The sequence below is a fragment of the Melanotaenia boesemani genome, chromosome 12 (genome assembly GCF_017639745.1).
Source record: "Melanotaenia boesemani isolate fMelBoe1 chromosome 12, fMelBoe1.pri, whole genome shotgun sequence".
In the NCBI taxonomy this organism is placed as follows: domain Eukaryota; kingdom Metazoa; phylum Chordata; class Actinopteri; order Atheriniformes; family Melanotaeniidae; genus Melanotaenia; species Melanotaenia boesemani.
In genome coordinates, this window is record NC_055693.1 from 31,832,959 (window position 1) to 31,851,661 (window position 18,703).

At 38.3% G+C, this 18,703-nt stretch overlaps 1 protein-coding gene across 3 annotated transcripts in view; it reads right to left on the bottom strand.

Moving 5' to 3' along the window:
* Positions 1 to 10,308: 10,308 nt before the first annotated feature.
* Positions 10,309 to 18,703, bottom strand: part of pms1 (PMS1 homolog 1, mismatch repair system component) — a 39,271-nt gene continuing 30,876 nt past the window's right edge. For all 3 annotated transcript variants that reach the window (XM_042001397.1, XM_042001398.1, XM_042001399.1), the window contains exons 11-13: positions 18,399 to 18,529; positions 11,038 to 11,198; positions 10,309 to 10,956 (exon numbers count right to left, since the gene is read on the bottom strand). In XM_042001397.1, coding sequence (XP_041857331.1) covers positions 10,756 to 10,956; positions 11,038 to 11,198; positions 18,399 to 18,529 — 493 coding nt within the window. In that variant the 3' untranslated portion in view covers positions 10,309 to 10,755. The remainder of the gene's footprint in view (positions 10,957 to 11,037; positions 11,199 to 18,398; positions 18,530 to 18,703) is intronic.

The window sequence follows — 18,703 nt, forward strand, 5'->3', positions numbered from 1 at the left end:
GACTGAGTTGTCAAAGCACGAATGACTGAAGCGAACATGTCCTCAACGGTGGTGAAAAGCTAACGCAGTCACCGTATGTTCCACTGCAGGAAAAGTTTGATATTAAAAACTGTAGATACTGGTAAAATTCATGCATCCTACATGATTTTTCCTGCTTGAATTAAAGGAACCAGTCTGATCAGCACTTTATAGTCAGAATAAATAAAGAGAATGGCATCTCCAGTGACTTGTCTGTTGCATGTTTTGCCTCACCCATATTTTAGTATTGTTTATTTTTGTTTTCTATTATAAAGAGATGCCACGAGGTTTTAAAATAAAAGACTCAGTGAACGCTTTTGCCATTTAGCTGCATAGTTACATCCATTAATTATAACTGTCAATAAAAATAGCAACACAAATAAAAGAAGTTATGTTGCAGCTGTACTAGTTGCTGTAACCTGGCTAAATCAACTAAATCAGGAGGAAATCTGGATATTTTACTGTAAATAATAAAAACCAGTGCATGTGCCTGGTGTCACGGAGATGTTATCTGAACTGTGGGGTTAAAGATGCAGTTACGGGCTTTGATGAGTCAGGCTCTACTAATACTCCAATCATTACCCACATGAGCAGCAGAGAGCTCACCAAACCAGACTCATCCATCATCTGAACAATCTCAAACTTTACTCTGCACTTCTTCAGGTTACCAAACAAGACACTTGCCATGTTCAACATATAACCCCTATCCAAAAATAAGCTGGATACAACGACTTACAAATCTCATGAATCTAAATTGTATTCACAACAGAACATAAAAAGCACTGAATGCTAAAAGTGAGACATTTTATTGTTTGGAAATGTCTCAGGCTTTTCTGCTGTATGAAGACATCTTCAAACTCTCTCAACTACTGTGGGGATCCTCGTCAATGCACCTGCCAACTTTACTGGTGTTAGCAAAAAAATGACTTACAGTGCCTTTTGTTTATTTGTCTGGAGACTGACTTAATTAAATCAAGATTTATTTGTACAGCGACAATTCACGACAATTCAGTGGAAACATCACTGACCCCTGCTCATTCAGTAATTCATTGACTCTACAACTGAATGAATTGGATACATGACATATTTGTCCATGTAAACGTAGCTAATGATTGTTAATTCGTTAAACTGCATTTAACAAATTAGTTAATGCATTTATTAAGTAAGCAGGTTAGTAATGCTTTCACTGAAATGCAGAAAACATGGCAGGTGCCGGTGCATACCTTGACATTTTCACAGCGACTGACTCATGCTACCTAGAGATGTGAGGTTCATGAACGAATCAATTCTTTTGAACTACTCTTTCATATGAACGATGGGAGCCGAGTCAGAGCTGTGAGCCGTTCATTTGTGAGCCACTGTTTTTAAAATACAATTCATCAACATTTCGTTTTATGCTTTTACACGTGTGCCATCATGTGAGTTTGATGTCCAACACGCTCCATTCAGGCGATGCATTTATGGGCAGAAAGTATCGAGTTCTATCCAAAACATTTACTAAAATCTGCACCGATGTCACTCAGGCTTATTCTTTTATTTATATTTTTCCTTTATTTTTTCTAAATCTTGTACAGTATATTGTATATATATTTTATTTATTTTATTTCATTCATTATTATTGTTTTTTGCATTACTAAAATGTCAATATGTGAAACATTTTTGTAGTAAAGTTGTCTTGCATGGAACTTATTTGTAGCCTGACTAGTTTTTTCATGCCACAGAGTTTTTTTGGTGAGGGGAAAATCCAAAATAGTGATCTCACGGTCAAATAATGGGGATATGGAGCCACCTTATGGAATAATTACTATAAAAACCACAAACCAAAGGAAGTTATGACCAGCATTTGAGAATAATTTCCACCAACAGAGTAAATATTGCTGGGGTTGGTAAGTTTGAATTATTCTGATCCATCTTATCTTTTAATTGTTACCAGTGATTATTTTATTGATAAAAATGAGTAACCCCTAATTAAATTCTAAAAATCCAGTAGAATAATAAATTAAAAAAAATTACTAATGCTGCCTCCTACTTGGGCTGCCGTCTCTTCACGGAAAACTGGTAAAAAAGTATTTTCTGTTTCTGTACCTCCTTGTCAGATACACAACAACTTTCTGGAATTGCTCTAATTTCCTCACTAAAGATGTACACAAAACCTATTTCACTTAATAGCTTAGCTTTCTGCCCTCCATTGCGGTAATGCACATGCACGTGTGACATATGCATAAATTAAGAAAAGGGTCAATTGTAACCCAGTAAAAACAAATCCATCATATGATCCACATTAGTCCCGTTTATAGTAACTGTGTTTATATAAACAATTCATAAAAACATAACAACACATCATGAAACCAACAGATTACATCTAATCTTCTTTGTGATTTGATCCTCCTTTCTGACCTGCACAAAAAAAACCTCTAGTAGGACCAGAACCAGGAAGAACAATCATCTTTCTGGACTGGTTGGGGGTGGAGAAGACAGGAAAGAGGGGTCAACAAGCAGCATAACTCTAAGCCAGGAATACCTGCTGAAAAAGACAAAGAGAAACACAAATGAATGACACCAATGTCATATATTTCTAGATGGAGAGTAAAGCAGAACTAAAGCCACCAAGCCAGACCTACTATGAGATTTATCAGGAAGGAAAGTTTGATCTTTTTCTACTTCCTGAAGCCAAACTGTGAGCTGGTTCCACAAAGAGGGGTCTGATACCTGGAGGTTCTGCTTCTTTTAGAACTTCTTGGAACCAAAAGTAAACCTGCAGTCTGACCATTAAGTGCTCTGCTGGGTAAATCTAGAACTCTGTGATCTTTAAGGTCCAATGGAGTTTGATCACTAAGAGCTTTTTATGAGGAGAAGAATTTTAACAGGTGTGGCAGTAAGTAAAGAAGTATGTAGTCCAGTAGAAACACTATTTATTTAATGTTTTTGTAAAATTATGTTAATTTGTAGTTATTTGTGATAAAAATCAGTGTGAAATAAAGCAAGAGAAGAAGTAAGAGAAATGAGGCTGTATAAAGTTGATCAGGGTTATAGCACAGTGTCCAATGACATTATGAGATGATTACCAACTTAAGAAATGCTCCCCTGGGAAACCATTTTATCTAATGAGGGAATAATGTTTAAAATTAACATTGTAATCACTAAAACAACCAGTGGAAGGAGATTATCTCAGGCTAGATTGACAGATTGTTTGCGAAAATCTCTTTTGGGCTTTCGGAAAGCAATGAAAAGCAATAAAATTAACCAGTCTGGGACATGATAAGGGCCAGATGGCCAGGTGCTGAACGCTGCCTGTCTTCACTTCTCAAATGATTTATCCTTTCCGTCTGCACTCTGCTTGCTTTTTCACTTACGGATGAGGAATCACCATTCCTACCCTCAAACTGACAGCCACCTCAGGGAAGCCATCGTATGATTAATGACTCTGTACAGCTACTGGAAGTTTGGAGAGAGGACAAATTTGGTGTTCACTCCAGATATGTTTACAAAATTCTTCCGTGTCAATGTTTGTTTGCAAGGAATGATTAGGTGACGAGCAAAAAACGTGGCCTTAACTTCCAAAGCAGCTAAGCATCTTTTTCTCTTGGGACAGAGAGTTGACAGTGATGAAGAATAGATCTTCCTCTAAGGAGACTAAGGGAGAGAAGATTATGGAAACCTCCCTTTGCTCTTAACACAGACGGATGTAGAGCAGTATCAGGTATGTGTCAAAGAAGGCTGGATAGGTTTTGACATGTCAGAAATAACATTTATGGTACATTTTTACAGATTACTGCACACAATTAATTTTACAAGAGGCTCAGTTAAGTGACATTCAAGCAGAAAGCAATACTTTCCAGAAACAGGCTGTGGTAGATAAATCCAGGAGACTGTCTAAATGCAGGATTGATATTTATTGATAACGGCAGATAAGCCAGCTTTCAGAAAGGTTTCAATATGTTTATATATTATTTATTTGAAGAATTAAAAAGCCTTTATTTTTGTGTTAGACTCAAAGCTGGAAAACGTCAAATTGCAGCTAAAACAGATAATCATTGAGCTGGGCATCCTGGACTCAGTTAGAATAGAATAGAATAGAAATACTTTATTAATCCCTTTGGAGAGTCCTCCGTTAGACTGCTAATTTCACAGCTTTAGCTTAAACCATGTTTTCCTCCTGCTAAGATAAAGCTCCTATTTAGTTACCTAAAATATGCAACAAGTCCAGTCCAACAAAAGGCTGAAAAGGTAATTGGTAAAAAAAAAAAACTAATAAGGTTCATTGGCAACAGATCAGCAACATGACTGGATATAAAAGGAGCATTTCAGAGAGGAAGAGTCTCTTTGATGTTAAGATGGACAGATGTTTACCAACTGGATCTAAAAATTGTTGAATAATTTCAGAAAAACGTTTCTCAAAGTAAAATGTGAAGACTTTGAAGATCCTACCATCAAGCTCCATCATGCAAAGAAGAAGCCAGATGTGAACAGGATCCAGAAACACAGCTGTCTTCTCTGGACCAAAGCTCATGTAAACGGTGTAAGGTAAAGTGGAAAACTGTTCTGTGGGCAGATGAAAATGTAAAAAGTACATGGAAGTTTTAGAGCAACATCTGCTCCCATCCAGACAACGTCTCTTCAGAGAAGGCTTCACAGGAGAAGAGTCCGGTTGCTGAACTGGTCTGCCTGCAGTCCAGACCTTTCACCAATACAAAACATCTGGAGCATCATGGAAGCAGAAATCCAGCAACCAAGGTCCAGGACTGTAGAGCAGCTAGAATCCTGCATCAGACCAGAATGGGACAACATTCCTCTCCTAAAACTCCAGCAACTGGTCTTCTCACTTCCCAGATGTTTACAGAAAGATGTTAAAAGAAGAGGGGATGCTACACCATGCTAAACATCACCCTGGAACTACTTTTTACAGACGTGTTGCTACCTTCAGATTCACTATCAGCTCATATTTTCCATGAAATAGTAAAATTTCTTAATTTCAACATCTGTTTTATATATTGTTTATGTTCTATTGTATTTATGTAAAATATGGTTTGATGAGTGTTGCATTGTTTTTATTTACATTTTACACAACATTTTCAAAGAAGCATACGTTGGAGTATGACTTATGGACTTCTGGTGACAAGTGATTAAAAACAGTAGACTTGATGGCCCCGCTACAGATGCCCTTGACCCATGAAATTGAATGTGGTGAGACTGTAAATTCTCCAACAGTTGAGAACCTGCAGGTTTTTAACACCCATCACATTAGTGTGTGCCTCAAGGCCATAAAAAGAACTAAGTGGCTGTTTGGTGGTTAGCAGAAAAGTGCACAGTCACAGCAAGGCACCGCTACCAATTACCAGCTGAAAAGCAACAAGTAGATGCAAAGCTTTAATAGTTAGTCCCATATGGGCTGTGGTACGGTTGAAGGTTTTGATTAAGCTGCCCTCTCAGTGCTGATAAAGGCTGGGGCTTGGCGACAGATTTGAACACCTTTGTTCTTTAATGACGTTTTAATTTCTGGAAAAAATGTCTTCATGTGGTTTTAGTCAGTGTAGAAATTGACAGTTCAAAGGTACTTAAAAAAAAATGGAGTTTTGATAAAAAAATAAAAAAAAATAAAAAAAAAGCTCAACTGCCAACTCAAGGCTATGGAATATACTATGTGGATAAATTTTGGATCAAATAATAACTTGGATATACTTTAACTTACCAGATTACTTAAAATTAATATGTTTTGCATTTGTATTAAACTAATTTTCGGAGTTTGGGTGTTGAAAAATATTTCTTGTAAACTTCAGATGAGGTCTTGAGCAATTATCCTCTAGTGCTTTAGGGCATTAGCTGCTTATTGAACCAGTGTGGGATCATCTTGACAGAGAATGGAGCAAAAGGCAGACAACCTCCAAAGAAGAGCGTCATAAACAAAATTGATAAAAGTATAACTCAATTAATACTAACTCAGTTTTGCCTCAAATGTTTTATTTCTACTTATGTTCACAAATGTCTAAATAAATTACTGCACCAATTTCTCATATTCTGAAGTGCCAGTTAAGGTCCTCATGATGAACAAACACTTTTCTTTTAGCTCTATCACCAAGCTAAAATATAATAATAATATAATAATGTAATAAATTATAATTGTCCGAACTAAGGATTAAAACAAATACTGAGTAAACTAAAGGCAGATGTGCTGCAGACTTCACTATCTGGTGAGAGAAAAAGTGGGTATGCTAACAGGCTAGCAAGCATAGCTAGCGTATCTTGCCAGCATTGAAATGATCAAAGAGCTGTTGCTACCTTACAAATCAGACTGGCTGTAAATTTTCCTGGTCATTAATTTACAGTCATATTAGATATGACCTTGTCATTATATATTTAATTAAAGCAAAGCCAAAATCCAGAAGCAATCCTCATGACTAGCTTGCAGCTTGTAGAAGTACTTTTAGAAGCACTAACTTGGTATGGCGTTATCAGCTTATCACATTGTAGAAAGACCTGCTGGAGCCTGTTAGTGGGGTTGAGGTCTGGACTTTGTCTCTCTAGTGCGCTTTGATTATTTTCTCTTATTTTCTGTTGTAGATTTGTAGCTGCGTATGGGTCTTTGTCCTGTTACATGACCCGATTTTGGCCATACTTTAGATATCAGACAGAAGTTCATGGTCAGCTTAGCCACTGCATGCTGTCCAGGTTCCTGTGGCAGCAGAACAAGCACAGATGATCAACCCTCCGCTACCATGTCTGACAGTTGATATGAGGTGCTTGTGCTGATATCTTGTGTTTGCTTTTCAGTATGATGGTGCTGTATGGCAAGAATGGAGATCTACTTTGATGTCACTTGTCCAAAGGGCATTCCTCCAGAACTCCTTTGGTTTGCTCAGTTGCAGCTTTGCAAACATAAGCTCTGCTGCCCTGTTATTTTTATTTTTTAAAGATAGGCTTTCGAATAGCAACTCTTCCACACAAGCTGGACCTTTTGAGCCTTTAACACATCATAGGCCTGTGGATTCTGAGATGTAGCTGTTGGGTCTGGTGTAATTTCTCTGAGCATTGCATGCGATGGCTGATTTTGGTCTGACGTCCATTTCTGGAAAGACTAGCTGCTGTCTTGCATATTTTCCACTTGAGAATAATCTTTCTCACAATATAATGATAGACTCTGGATCATAATTTAAATTTTCACTTATTTAATGGCCTTTTAACCCTTGAAGAGAATTTTGGGCAGCAATTTTTAATTCTCTAAGATCATTGCTGACGTTTTTCCTCCTTGGCATTGTTTACACACCCCTTAATACTTCAGATCAACATGGTCATATTTACTGAACATTAATCAGGTCATTTGATTAATAGCAGTGAAGCCAAACTGTGGAAAAAGTCAGTTTTTGTTAAATAAACCATTGTACAGTATAATAACTGTTTTGTTAATCTGATGCATTTACCTAATTTAAAACCTGCTGAGGACCTAATTGTTATTTTTTTATCTTTACATAATGTTAAACTGTATAATCAAAAGAGAGCAAACTTCTTTTTCACGTGCCACAATGTACAGATGTTAATGTTCTTTTAAACTATTTAAAGATCCAACTTGATGTCAAATCTGCAAGCAGAAACCACTCCAGTTGAAAGATGCAAAATATTACAATTAGGGCCCTGCTTTAGGAAGTATATTAATCAATGAGTTGGATAGTGATTATAATCAGCTTTGCACTAAAGATAAGCTCTGGTTTTTGATCTTCTTACTTAACTGACCACCACATACATGAGGCTGACACAGGAAACTTATATATTAATGCATTTCCAGTAGATTATAAAGATGTTCATCTAGTCTTATATTTCTAAATAGAAGCAGGTGGTCCTTTTTCCACGTATTCTATATGGCCACTTCTCATAACAGTTCCAAAAATAGAGTGGGAAAGGTGTTAAATATAGTTCATGTCATTTTATTTCAATTTTGATGACTCTGTTAAAGTCTATGGTTACTTCTGGGTTATGAGGGGTGTATAGTTGCTCTGGCTGCTGAAAACGACCTGAGCCGCAGTAGCTCTGCACATTAAGGAGGTAACAGGAGAGCAGAAAACAATCTTGATGACGCTGAATGTGACACGAATAAGTGAAACATTCTGCAAGCATTCCAAAACCCTTTTCCAGGCCTCACTTTAGGTTAATCGTTAACAAAAAACTCAAATTAGACAGAAGAAAATATGTTTTAAAAAAAAGAGTGCAACAGGTGTTTGTTAAGACAGCTGGCATAACGAACCATTGCTGACCTGGTAAAGTGTATGGCCACATGGTCAAAAGATGATCATCACTTAATCCTCCCTAATTACTCTGATATATCCTTTGGATATCGAAGGTAATGCATTCAGAGAAGATTCTGCTGCTGCACACATTTCTGAGTAGCACATATCCAGCAGTCAGACGTTTCAAACAAGGGTCGATACGGGAGAGAGAGGGTTCGAAGGGGGGGCACGGGTCTTCGCTGGCATTTATGCCTTTCCCAGAGGTACTCTGCAGAGCCTGGGTCCTGCTGCAATGCTGAAGCCATCTGTGGGCTCTCTCAGCAGAGGCCACGTAAAACAAGACGTGTGCTGCAGATTGACCTTTCGCAGGACTAACTATAATATTATCATAAGATGAGTGATCAGATTGCACTTTTCCCTGTGGTGCGATTCAGTATCCATATGTACTGATAATGAATGAAAACCTCGTCTAGCTGTAAGTGTCCTCGTTGTGCAGAGGTGGTCAACTAAATAAACTGTCTGGACATTTCAGTCTTGTTTAGATATAACAACCTACTGTCAAATCAGCCCAGGAAAATTGGCAATGAAATATCCATGTTTTTTTTTGTTTTTGTTTTTTAATTGTCAGTACCTCATGTTTTTAGCAATATGCTTTCCTAAAGCGACACCAGAAAACCCAGATGGTTGGCATAATACTGATGTCTTTAGGAAGCAGCATGGCCACAAATTAGCACTGTCAAGATTTGCTAAACTTTGTGGTTGAAATTACAGCACAAATCTGTGAAGCATTTAATGCAGCCAGGGATAATATACAACTATCTGTCAATACTTGAGGCTGGGCAGCTGGCACTAATTAAGGTAAAAGAGTTATGGGCAGTAGCTGGCACCGCATACATCTCTGGCTTTGGAGCGTGCCACACTGAGGCTTAGGGAAAGTGAGATACTCTAGCTTTTGGACAGAAATCAAGTTGAGGAGTCCGATGTCACTGCAGTTTGAAGACTGCTGTCGTTAATCCAAGAAAGTATACAAAAAAACTGCTCAACAAAATCATAACATTAAAGTTTGAAGGATGTGCCTCACATGTAATTTGTACATGATATACAGGTGCTATTACCTACATGAACATGAGAGAAGTTTTAGTAACTTTACAAGAATATTTTTTTTTATCTATTTTATATAGTATGTTTTGTTTGTTAGTTAACCTCTTCTTAATGTCTGCCTCCTGTCTGAAATGACATCCTTAAAATAAATTAAGCATATTTTCACAGCTACAAGGGCTGTATGTATAATCTTGGTCTCTGTAGAAAGCTGAGACTTTACTACAGAAGTGTCAGAATCAAGGTGTGTGTTACTGTCAGTGTAAATTCACCTGGAACACAGTAGAAAAGAAAACATCCTAATAGAAAACTACATTACTGTCAGGAAAACCAGAGGATAGCAGCCCAGTGCATCTAGCAATGCGTTAAAAGATGTGTGATGAAGAACTGCGCTACAGCAGAAGTTAAAAAAGTGAAGCTGAATATTTTCCAGGTGTTTTTTTTAATGGAGGTGTTATGCAGGTAAATATCTCAGGAAGCCATCGACTGATGTTGATGATGGACACCTTTGAACAGTGTTTGGTTTGGTTGCCAATGCTTGGTGGAGTCTTTTAGATGAGTTTCTCCCAGTCTTGTTGCTATGCTACATGTTAGCACTGCTGCTTCCTAGTGTGTAAAGTGAGTCGGCATCATTCCACCACCATCTTCCAGTGTGGCCCTTCTGAAGGTCGGAGACCTCTGCACAACCACACAAATGTAAATTTAGACCCAAATTATTTAAATAATTATTTCTCAATACATAAATCTCCCCCAGACAGTTTGAGCTGATGTCTCTTTTAGGTAGTTTTTCAATAGTTCTATAGGAAGTGTCTTCGACTGGCTCAGTGAAGTAATGAACCAGTCAAAATTTCCATCGTTTTTCCTACATCATGTATTGACCCCATAAATCATCTCATTCCTTAAAGTTCAGAAGCTAACATTAAAACTGTTAATTTTTTTTCTTTGTGATGGTAAATAAACTGAACAATGTAATTGCTGAAAAGAATTTGCTGTTTATTGCAAAAAAACCAGAAGATGACAAGTTATTTCCTACTTCTGACATTAATGCAGAAAGCTGTGTCAAACAGACACTAAAGCTCTCTGAAATACTAAGTTCTGGACCTTGTGGGTCCCAGTTTTGAGTGTTTGAGTTCTTAGTTTAATACTCGAATGAGTGCTCTAAAGTACAAAAGAGATTAGTTCTCGTGATATGCAACAGCAGATTTTAGGAAAAAATTAATTATCTTTTCTCATCAAGTCATTACGCTTGTCTTTTGATGCTCTGTGGAAATGATAAACTTTGCATCAACATAGTTTTCCATAGTTAACACATAGCTCATCTAATGTACTGACGAATCTGGATGGAAAATGGCAACAAGCTGAGAAATTAGGTAAACTGAAATAAAATGAGACAGTTTCATAGCTGTGTAAGTGGTCTTATTTGTCACAAGTCTAAAGGCCTGAACAGAGCCTTTGCTTCTTTTTCTGTAGAGGGGACATCCGTTAGGTGGTGGAGAAATGGTCGTCTATGAATGCAGGTCTGGCCGGTGTCACCCAGCTGGCGTTCCATCCGGTGGATGGTTTCCTCCACATCTTCTCGACATAAATTTGTAGGCAGCTGACGGGCCAGTCGAACAGCCTCACCCTGTGGGGGAAAAAGCTCCTTAATGAAGCAGAACACAAGGCTAGTGATGCCATCTAAGTCTTAATTCACATCATCTCTCACTTGAAGGTAGTTTGTGACTTTAAGCGGCCTGCACTCTTGCACAGTCGAGGCCTTTCTGTGAAGAACTGCTGTCAAGATCTCCCTGAGGTCCTCCACGCTAAGAAAAGGCACGCAGTCTGCCATCGCCGTCACTTCCAGATGTCTCTCGGCTGACATGCTGCCTAGCCAAAACAAGCAGAAAACAAGGATTAATACACTCCAGACGCTACTACTATCTCCAGGAAAGAATAATAAATAAATATTACTGCCGAACTGATGACCAAGTCAAACAAGCCAGGAGCCAAATGGAGTGTTAAATGACTAATAGAAGCCCCAGCAGACTGGAAGGAAGTTGTCGAGTAGGATGGAGGAATGACTCCTTCTGGCTTCAGGAGGAAATATTCTAAATCATCCAGACTTCATATTTCTAATACAAAACTTTTATAGTAAAGATTAACCTAAAGATGCACAAAGTCCGTGCAAGGCTGTATAGTCTAGAGCAATTTCAGTAAATGTATTTAAGATTTATTTGCAAAAGTATGCAAACTGTCATTTTAAAGGAAACATAAAGCAAATAAAGCAATGAAGTTCAGAGATATTTCTCTTTTATTGCTTTTTTTAAATGACAGAATCATGCCAGGAGCCAAAAAAACAAAACAAAAAAACAATCCTGACAAAAAGTTTGACATTCAGCAGATATTGTGCAATGAAACCATCTTACATGCACAGTTACAGAGGCTGGCAGTGCCAAAAGAAAATTCCAAGAATTTCTCAAAGGGCAACTATTCTCCTCACCGGCACACCAGGGTAGAAACCTACTGCGAGACCACGTTGTTGGGCTGGAAGCCAATGTCACCTGAGGTGAACTATTTCAGCAACAAAAACAACCAACATCCACAGTACACTGTACACCCCGGGCGAGCAAAGCAGAAGTAATGTCAAAGATAACGATGAAGAAGCTGGAAGAATGAGTTCAGCTCAACCAGCTTATATAATTTATCTCTGCTCCATGTTGATGAAGTACACCCTGATTCCAAAAGGTAGGGACGCTGTCTAAAATGTACATTAAAAACAGAATACAATGATTTATCAGTCCCATCAACCCATATTTTATAACCAGTAGAACTTAAACAACATAATAGATGTTGAAACTAAAACATTTTATCAGTTCATGGAGAATTTGAGTCATTTTAAATCTGATGGCAGCAACACTTAAAAAGTTGGAAGAGGAGCAACAAAAGGCTGGAAAAGTAATTACACAAATGAAAAACAACAGGAGGAAAATTTGACAACTAATAACGTTAACTGTCAATATGTCAGTAAAATGACTGGGTATAAAAGGAGCATTTCAGAGTCTCTTAAGGTAGATTTATACTTGCAGGGCGTCTGCATCACTGCCGTAAGCGCTGCATAGCTCCGCGGAGGCCAGACGCGCACCTCTTCCAGACCTGACCTGCACCTCTGCTACACAGTACTCCCTTATGATTGGTCAGTTTGGGATTACGAGTTTCCAGATTTCTGCATCTTCTCGCTGAATTTGTGTAGTAACTCCCATTTTTAAAAACAACACCCAATGAATCAAGTTGATGAGAGGCTGATGGAATTATTTCTTCTTTTTTTTCCCACATGCTAATAAAGACACTGAACCATACTGGATGCCATTGTTGTTTGAAAACAGAAAATATGTACCAGCAAAGTCAAATGTGGGGTTCCCCAAGGATCGATTTTAGGCCCAATACTTTTTAATTTGTATATGTTGCTGCTTGGGGATGTTATCAGGAGACACAGCATTCATTTTCACAGCTATGCTGATGACACACAGCTTTACATCACCGTGTCTCCTGATGACCTGGAGACAGTTAATGTCCTTTTAAACTATGGATGGCAGTTTCTTAAAGCTTAATCAGGACAAAACAGAAGTTTTGATTATTGGTCTCGAGGGCAAGAGAGATTATTTTATCAAAATTACAACATTTTAATCATTTTCAGTGTGTGAGAAATCTGGGTGTTCTTTTTGACTCTGAGCTGGATTTTACTCCACACATCAGAAATATAACAAAAACTGGATTTTATCATCTTAAAAACATCGCCAGAGTCCGCCCATTTCTCTCTCTTGCAAGCACGGAGGAGCTGATCCTTTTATTTCTAGTAGAATAGATTATTGTAATGCCCTGCTCTCTGATTTTCCCAAATAGACCATTTTGAACCTTGTGTGTGTATACGTGTGCGTGCGACTAGGTAAAAGATTTTAATAAGTTTTTTTTTTTTAATGTAATTCTGCTTTGATGTGTGTAAAGACTTGTTTTATTTTAAATGTGCATAAATCAAAATATGCATGATTTTTTTTATGTAAACCACTTTGTGTTGCCTTCAGCATGAAAATCCTGACGGACCACGTTGAAAAATGTAAAAATGTTTACTTTGTGGGCACGGTGGGCATTACTGGTGTCAGAAAGGCAGAATAGTGGCAGCAGGTGGCCGATGCTGTCATCGCAGTGTTGTTGTAATTTATAAAATAAATATGTACAGATACATCTGAGATTGGTACCAGTTTATGTAGTGTTAAATAATATTTCTTTGTAGCTGCTGTGCGATGCAGAGGGACACAATTACCGCTATTAACCAGGTGAGACAATGAGTTGCGAGAAATAAAGACCATCTGGACAGAAATTAGAACAACAATTAAAAACCTTTGTGAATAAAAAAAAAAAAAAGGAAATCCACCTCTTGTGTGTTTCATTAGCGTAGCACCACTTCTAGACCTCCAACCGCCAGTCTGCGTCCCGCTCTGCTGGAATGAAGGACCAAAGCTACTTTTCACACTGACATGCAGACAGCATTAGCATTAGACTGTCACCTTATTTAGCTGGATGGATTTTATAACATGTAAGTTTTGTTTCATGACAGAACATATTTTAGTGGTTCAGGTTCTTATTAATATCGTCTCCTTTTTTCCTGAAAAACCTGTTGTTTTTTTTCAAGCCTGTGCTCTTAGGAGAAATAATATTGAATGTTTGTCTTTATTCATTTCTGCAAACAGCTTTAATATATAACGTGGTGTGAAAGGTAATAGTGGATTGCGCAACATTGTCTCACATTTCACACCTTCCTTGGTTTTATAATAATAACTTTATTTGTATAGCACTTTTCGAAACAAAGTTACAAAGTGCTTTACAGCATTTAAGAACACATACACAAAGGTAAAACAATAAAACATGAATTCAAAAGAGACAATAAAATTAATTAATAAAAACAAATTCACAATAAGAAAGCCATTCTATAAAAATAAGTTTTTAATTTAGCTTTAAAAGTGCTTACAGTGTTGGCTGCCCTGAGCTCCTCAGGCAGAGAGTTCCAAAGTTTAGGAGCTCTGACTGAGAAGGCCCGGTCTCCTCTAGTGAGGAGACGGGAGGAGGGCACAGTCAGGAGGCTCTGACCTGAGGAGCGCAGGCACCGATCCGGGACATAGGGGGAGAGCATGTCACAAATATAGGTGGGGGCTACACCATGGAGGGCTTTAAAAGTAATTAATAAGATTTTAAAATCAATTCTAAAATTGACTGGTAACCAGTGTAGGGAAGCTAAGATAGGGGTGATGTGTTCATGTTTTTTAGTGCCTGTTAAAAGTCTTGCTGCAGAGTTTTGGACCAGCTGGAGACGACTGAGCAACTTCAGACCTAAACCTGAGTATAGCGCATTACAATAGTCCAACCGGGAGGAAACTAGTGCGTGTATCACCTTTTCCAGGTCAGACTGGGAAATAAAATGTTTGATCTTGGCTATATTACGAATCTGATAAAAACAAGATTGGACAACCTTTGTAATCTGAGGGCTAAAATCAAATTGCGAATCTAAAATAACTCCCAGGTTACGGGCAGATGGTTTACCAGATTGGATAAACTACCAAGAGAAGTGATATTTTGAGTGATTTGAGATGGACCGAATAGAATTATTTCTGTTTTTGATTCATTGAGTTCTAAAAAATTTTGGGACATCCAGACCTTTATATCGGAAAGACAGTTAAAAATGGGAGTGAATGATTCAGGGTCGTTCATAGGGGGACGTATAGTTGTGTGTCGTCTGCATATAGATGGAAATTTATATTGTGGTTTTGAATGATTTGACCTATGGGAAGCATGTAAATGGAAAATAAAATAGGTCCAAGGATGGAACCTTGTTGAACACCATATGATAGGGGGGCCAAGGAAGATGAAAACTCTCCAAGTACTACAGAGAATGCCCGGGATGAAAGGTAAGAGGAAAACCAAGATAATGCAGAGTCAGTAATGCCAATAAAATTTCTGAGACGCTTTAACAGAGTGGCGTGGTCAACTGTATCAAATGCTGAACTTAAATCAAGTAAAATCAAAATTGAACATAGACCAGTATCAGCTGCTAAGTCCAGGTCATTGGTGACTTTTAAAAGGGCAGTTTCGGTACTGTGGTGTGAGCGAAAGCCGGATTGAAACTTTTCAAACATGTTGTTATTGTTCATGTGCTCGGTCAGCTGGGTGGCAACAGTCTTTTCTAAAAGTTTGGCTAAAAAAGGCAGATTTGATATAGGTCTGAAATTGTTCAGGTCCAGAGGATTAAGTGAGGGCTTTTTTAGAGTCAGTCGAACCACAGCACTCTTTAGACCAGGGGGGACACAACCAGATGACAATGAACTGTTAATAATAGAAAAGGATGTGGGGACCCACGGTGTCGAAGATGCCCCTCAAAAATCTAGTGGGCAGAATGTCTAACTTGCAGGTAGTAGGATTTGCATGCTGAATAAGATCCTTTAAGTTGGATAAAGAAATTTGTTTGAAATGTGTCAGTGAGGATCCAGGTTGGTTCAGGACATCAAAGTTGCCAGGGGCAGGTGGAATGTTATTCCTAATGTTGGCAATTTTATTAACAAAATGAGTGAGAAACTGCTCACATTTTGCAGCAGAAGCATCGATAGGAGGGGTAGGAGAGCAAGTAACTGAGTTTATTGTTTTAAACAATATTCTAGAGTTGTTGCTGTTTGAGATTAACTCTGAGAAATACAATTTGCGTGCTTCATCCACTGCCAATTGGTAGGTAAGCATATGGTGTCTAAGGTTTTCTAAAGATACCACAAGTTTATCTTTTTTCCATTTGCGTTCTGCTTTTCTGCATTGTTGTTTTAACTGCCTAGTATGATGATTAAGCCAGGGTAGGAAATTCCTTTTGATAGGTTTTGTTTTATACGGGGCAATAGTATCTAGAATTTCCTGGCATGTATTATTAAAATTGTCCAGGAGCTCATTTACTGATGACACATTTGTTTGCACATTGCTAATCGATGCAGCCAGAAACATGGTGCTAAAACTGTTTGTTGAGTTGGGTTTGAAACTGCGAGTACGGCTGCTTGATGTAAGCTTTTGTATGGCAGAATGCAAGTTAGTTTTGAATGAGACACCCTTATGGTCAAAGACACAGAAATCCAGGAGGTTTACATTATCAATGTCAACTCCCAGGGAGAGGACAAGGTCAAGAGTATGTCCTCTGCTATGGGTTGGATTTTTTACATGTTGGACTAAGTTAAAAGAATCTATAAGACTAATAAAATCAGTGGTAAAACTTGAAGAACTGGGACAACACACATGTATGTTAAAATCACCAACAATTATCACCCTATCATATTTGGCAACAGTGCACACAAGAAAATCTGAGAATTCTTCAATGAATTCAGTGGTGGCTTTAGGTGGCCTATAGATAACGGCACAGAATGTAGGTTGTGAGCCACAGAGAAGAAAGACCAGGGATTCAAATGAAGAAAACATATCATTAGGGAGGGCGGAGCATTTGTAATCAGATCTATAGATCACCGCAATTCCACCTCCACGACCAGACAATCTTGGGTGATTAAGGCTAGAGTACTCAGGTGGACAGGCTTCAGTTAAGGGGATAGTACAGCCAGGTGTGAGCCATGACTCAGTAATAAATAAAAAATCCATATTATTTGACATGATGAACTCTTGGCAGAGAAAGGACTTGTTTGTTAGGGACCTCACATTGAGAAGACAAAAATTAGTTGTGCGTGGGGGAAGAAAAGGAGTAGTAATTTTAACCTGAATTAAGTTTTTTCTAAGGCAAAAAGGAACAAATGATTTTAATTTGGACCCCATGGCACCATGGATTCTCTCCCGTACAACTGTTCCAATGGGAAATACCTGCAGTGGCCAGCAGGAGGCGACCTCAGCGGCGGTGGAATGTGCAGTCATCGGAGAAGAAGAGGCAGAGCTCACAGTGGGGGTATTTGATGTAAACGTAAACAGTCATGCACATGTGCAAGTTTGCACCGCGTGTTGCATATTAGCCGCAAGTATGCGACAACCCAACCTATTCGGATGAAGGCCATCTCCACAAAACAATGAGGCACGGTTCCAAAATAAATTAAAATTGTCAATAAAACTAACATTATGGGAACTGAAGATTTTATTCTGTACCGTTGGTTTCACCGTCTCCCATTTTTCTAGATTATGTGCGTACACCTGAATCAGAATTGGGTGGAGGTAGGAACATTTTCTGGCAAGTTTGGTTTTCATAAATCCCAAAAGTTGACTTTTTTTGGCGTTCACCGGTTGTTGTATTTATGCCACCTTGACAAATGAGGTCCCTGGTGAGTTTACCGGCTGATACCACGACTACTGCCGCCTTCAGATTAGGAGGAGAAACTGCAACACGACACCAAAACAACACGTACCCCCTACGCTCGAGTGTGAGAGCACACTCACCAGCGTCAGCTACGCCAACGGCCGACCGCATGCAGACGGCGCACGAGTATAAATCCGCCTTTAGATGCAAGATGGACAGAGGTTCACCAATCTGAGAAACTGGGTCTAAATTTTGATAAAAATGTTCTTCAACAAAACAAAAAAAATGAGCAGCAATATATGCTAACCATGTTATTCCAGACTTTTCAATAATAATAATTTCATAGTTCATTTCTCTATAAATAGATTTGCTTAGTAAACATGAAAGAAGTTTAACTTATTTATTGTTTTAGGGAAAAAAGAAGTAGATGTTTGGCTCTTTATCTCATTATCAACAGAAACCACATTCTTTCATTTCATAATTTGTTTCTGGTGGACAAACTGGTGAAGGACATTTTTATTTTATTTGTCCACAATTTGATACAGAGAAACTGTGACACTATGACATTAAGGATGGCAAATGGATGAAACATTTATTTAGTTTAAAACTAAATAATCATGAAGACTTTTCAACTGCGTGAATGAAAAGCCTTGTTATCAGGTGTGGAGCCTGCCTCAGTCCGCTTAGGAGATGAATGCTGAGTCGACTCAGCTCGACTCAGCATTCATCTGCCGACTCGTACATTAATGTTATGGTCCAGCATTTTGTTGTCATACCTGGAGAGAGTTTGATTTTAAAGCCGTTAGCCACAAGCCTGGGATCAGAGAAGAACGTCCCTCCAGTCAGCCCAAGGGTTTGTTTCTCCATGTTGCACAAAGCCTCAGTGTATTCAGCTCCCCCAAGACTTCTACAAAAACAAAACAAAACATGCATACAGATTTTTAGCAACCACAGCGATATTGTTTTTACTGAATCACTGTGAATGAATTAATGTACACAAGCTTTTTAACTGTACTGTATGTATAAATGTATGTTTTAAAATAAAAATTTAATTGCATGGTTGGCATTTTGCCATAGAGAA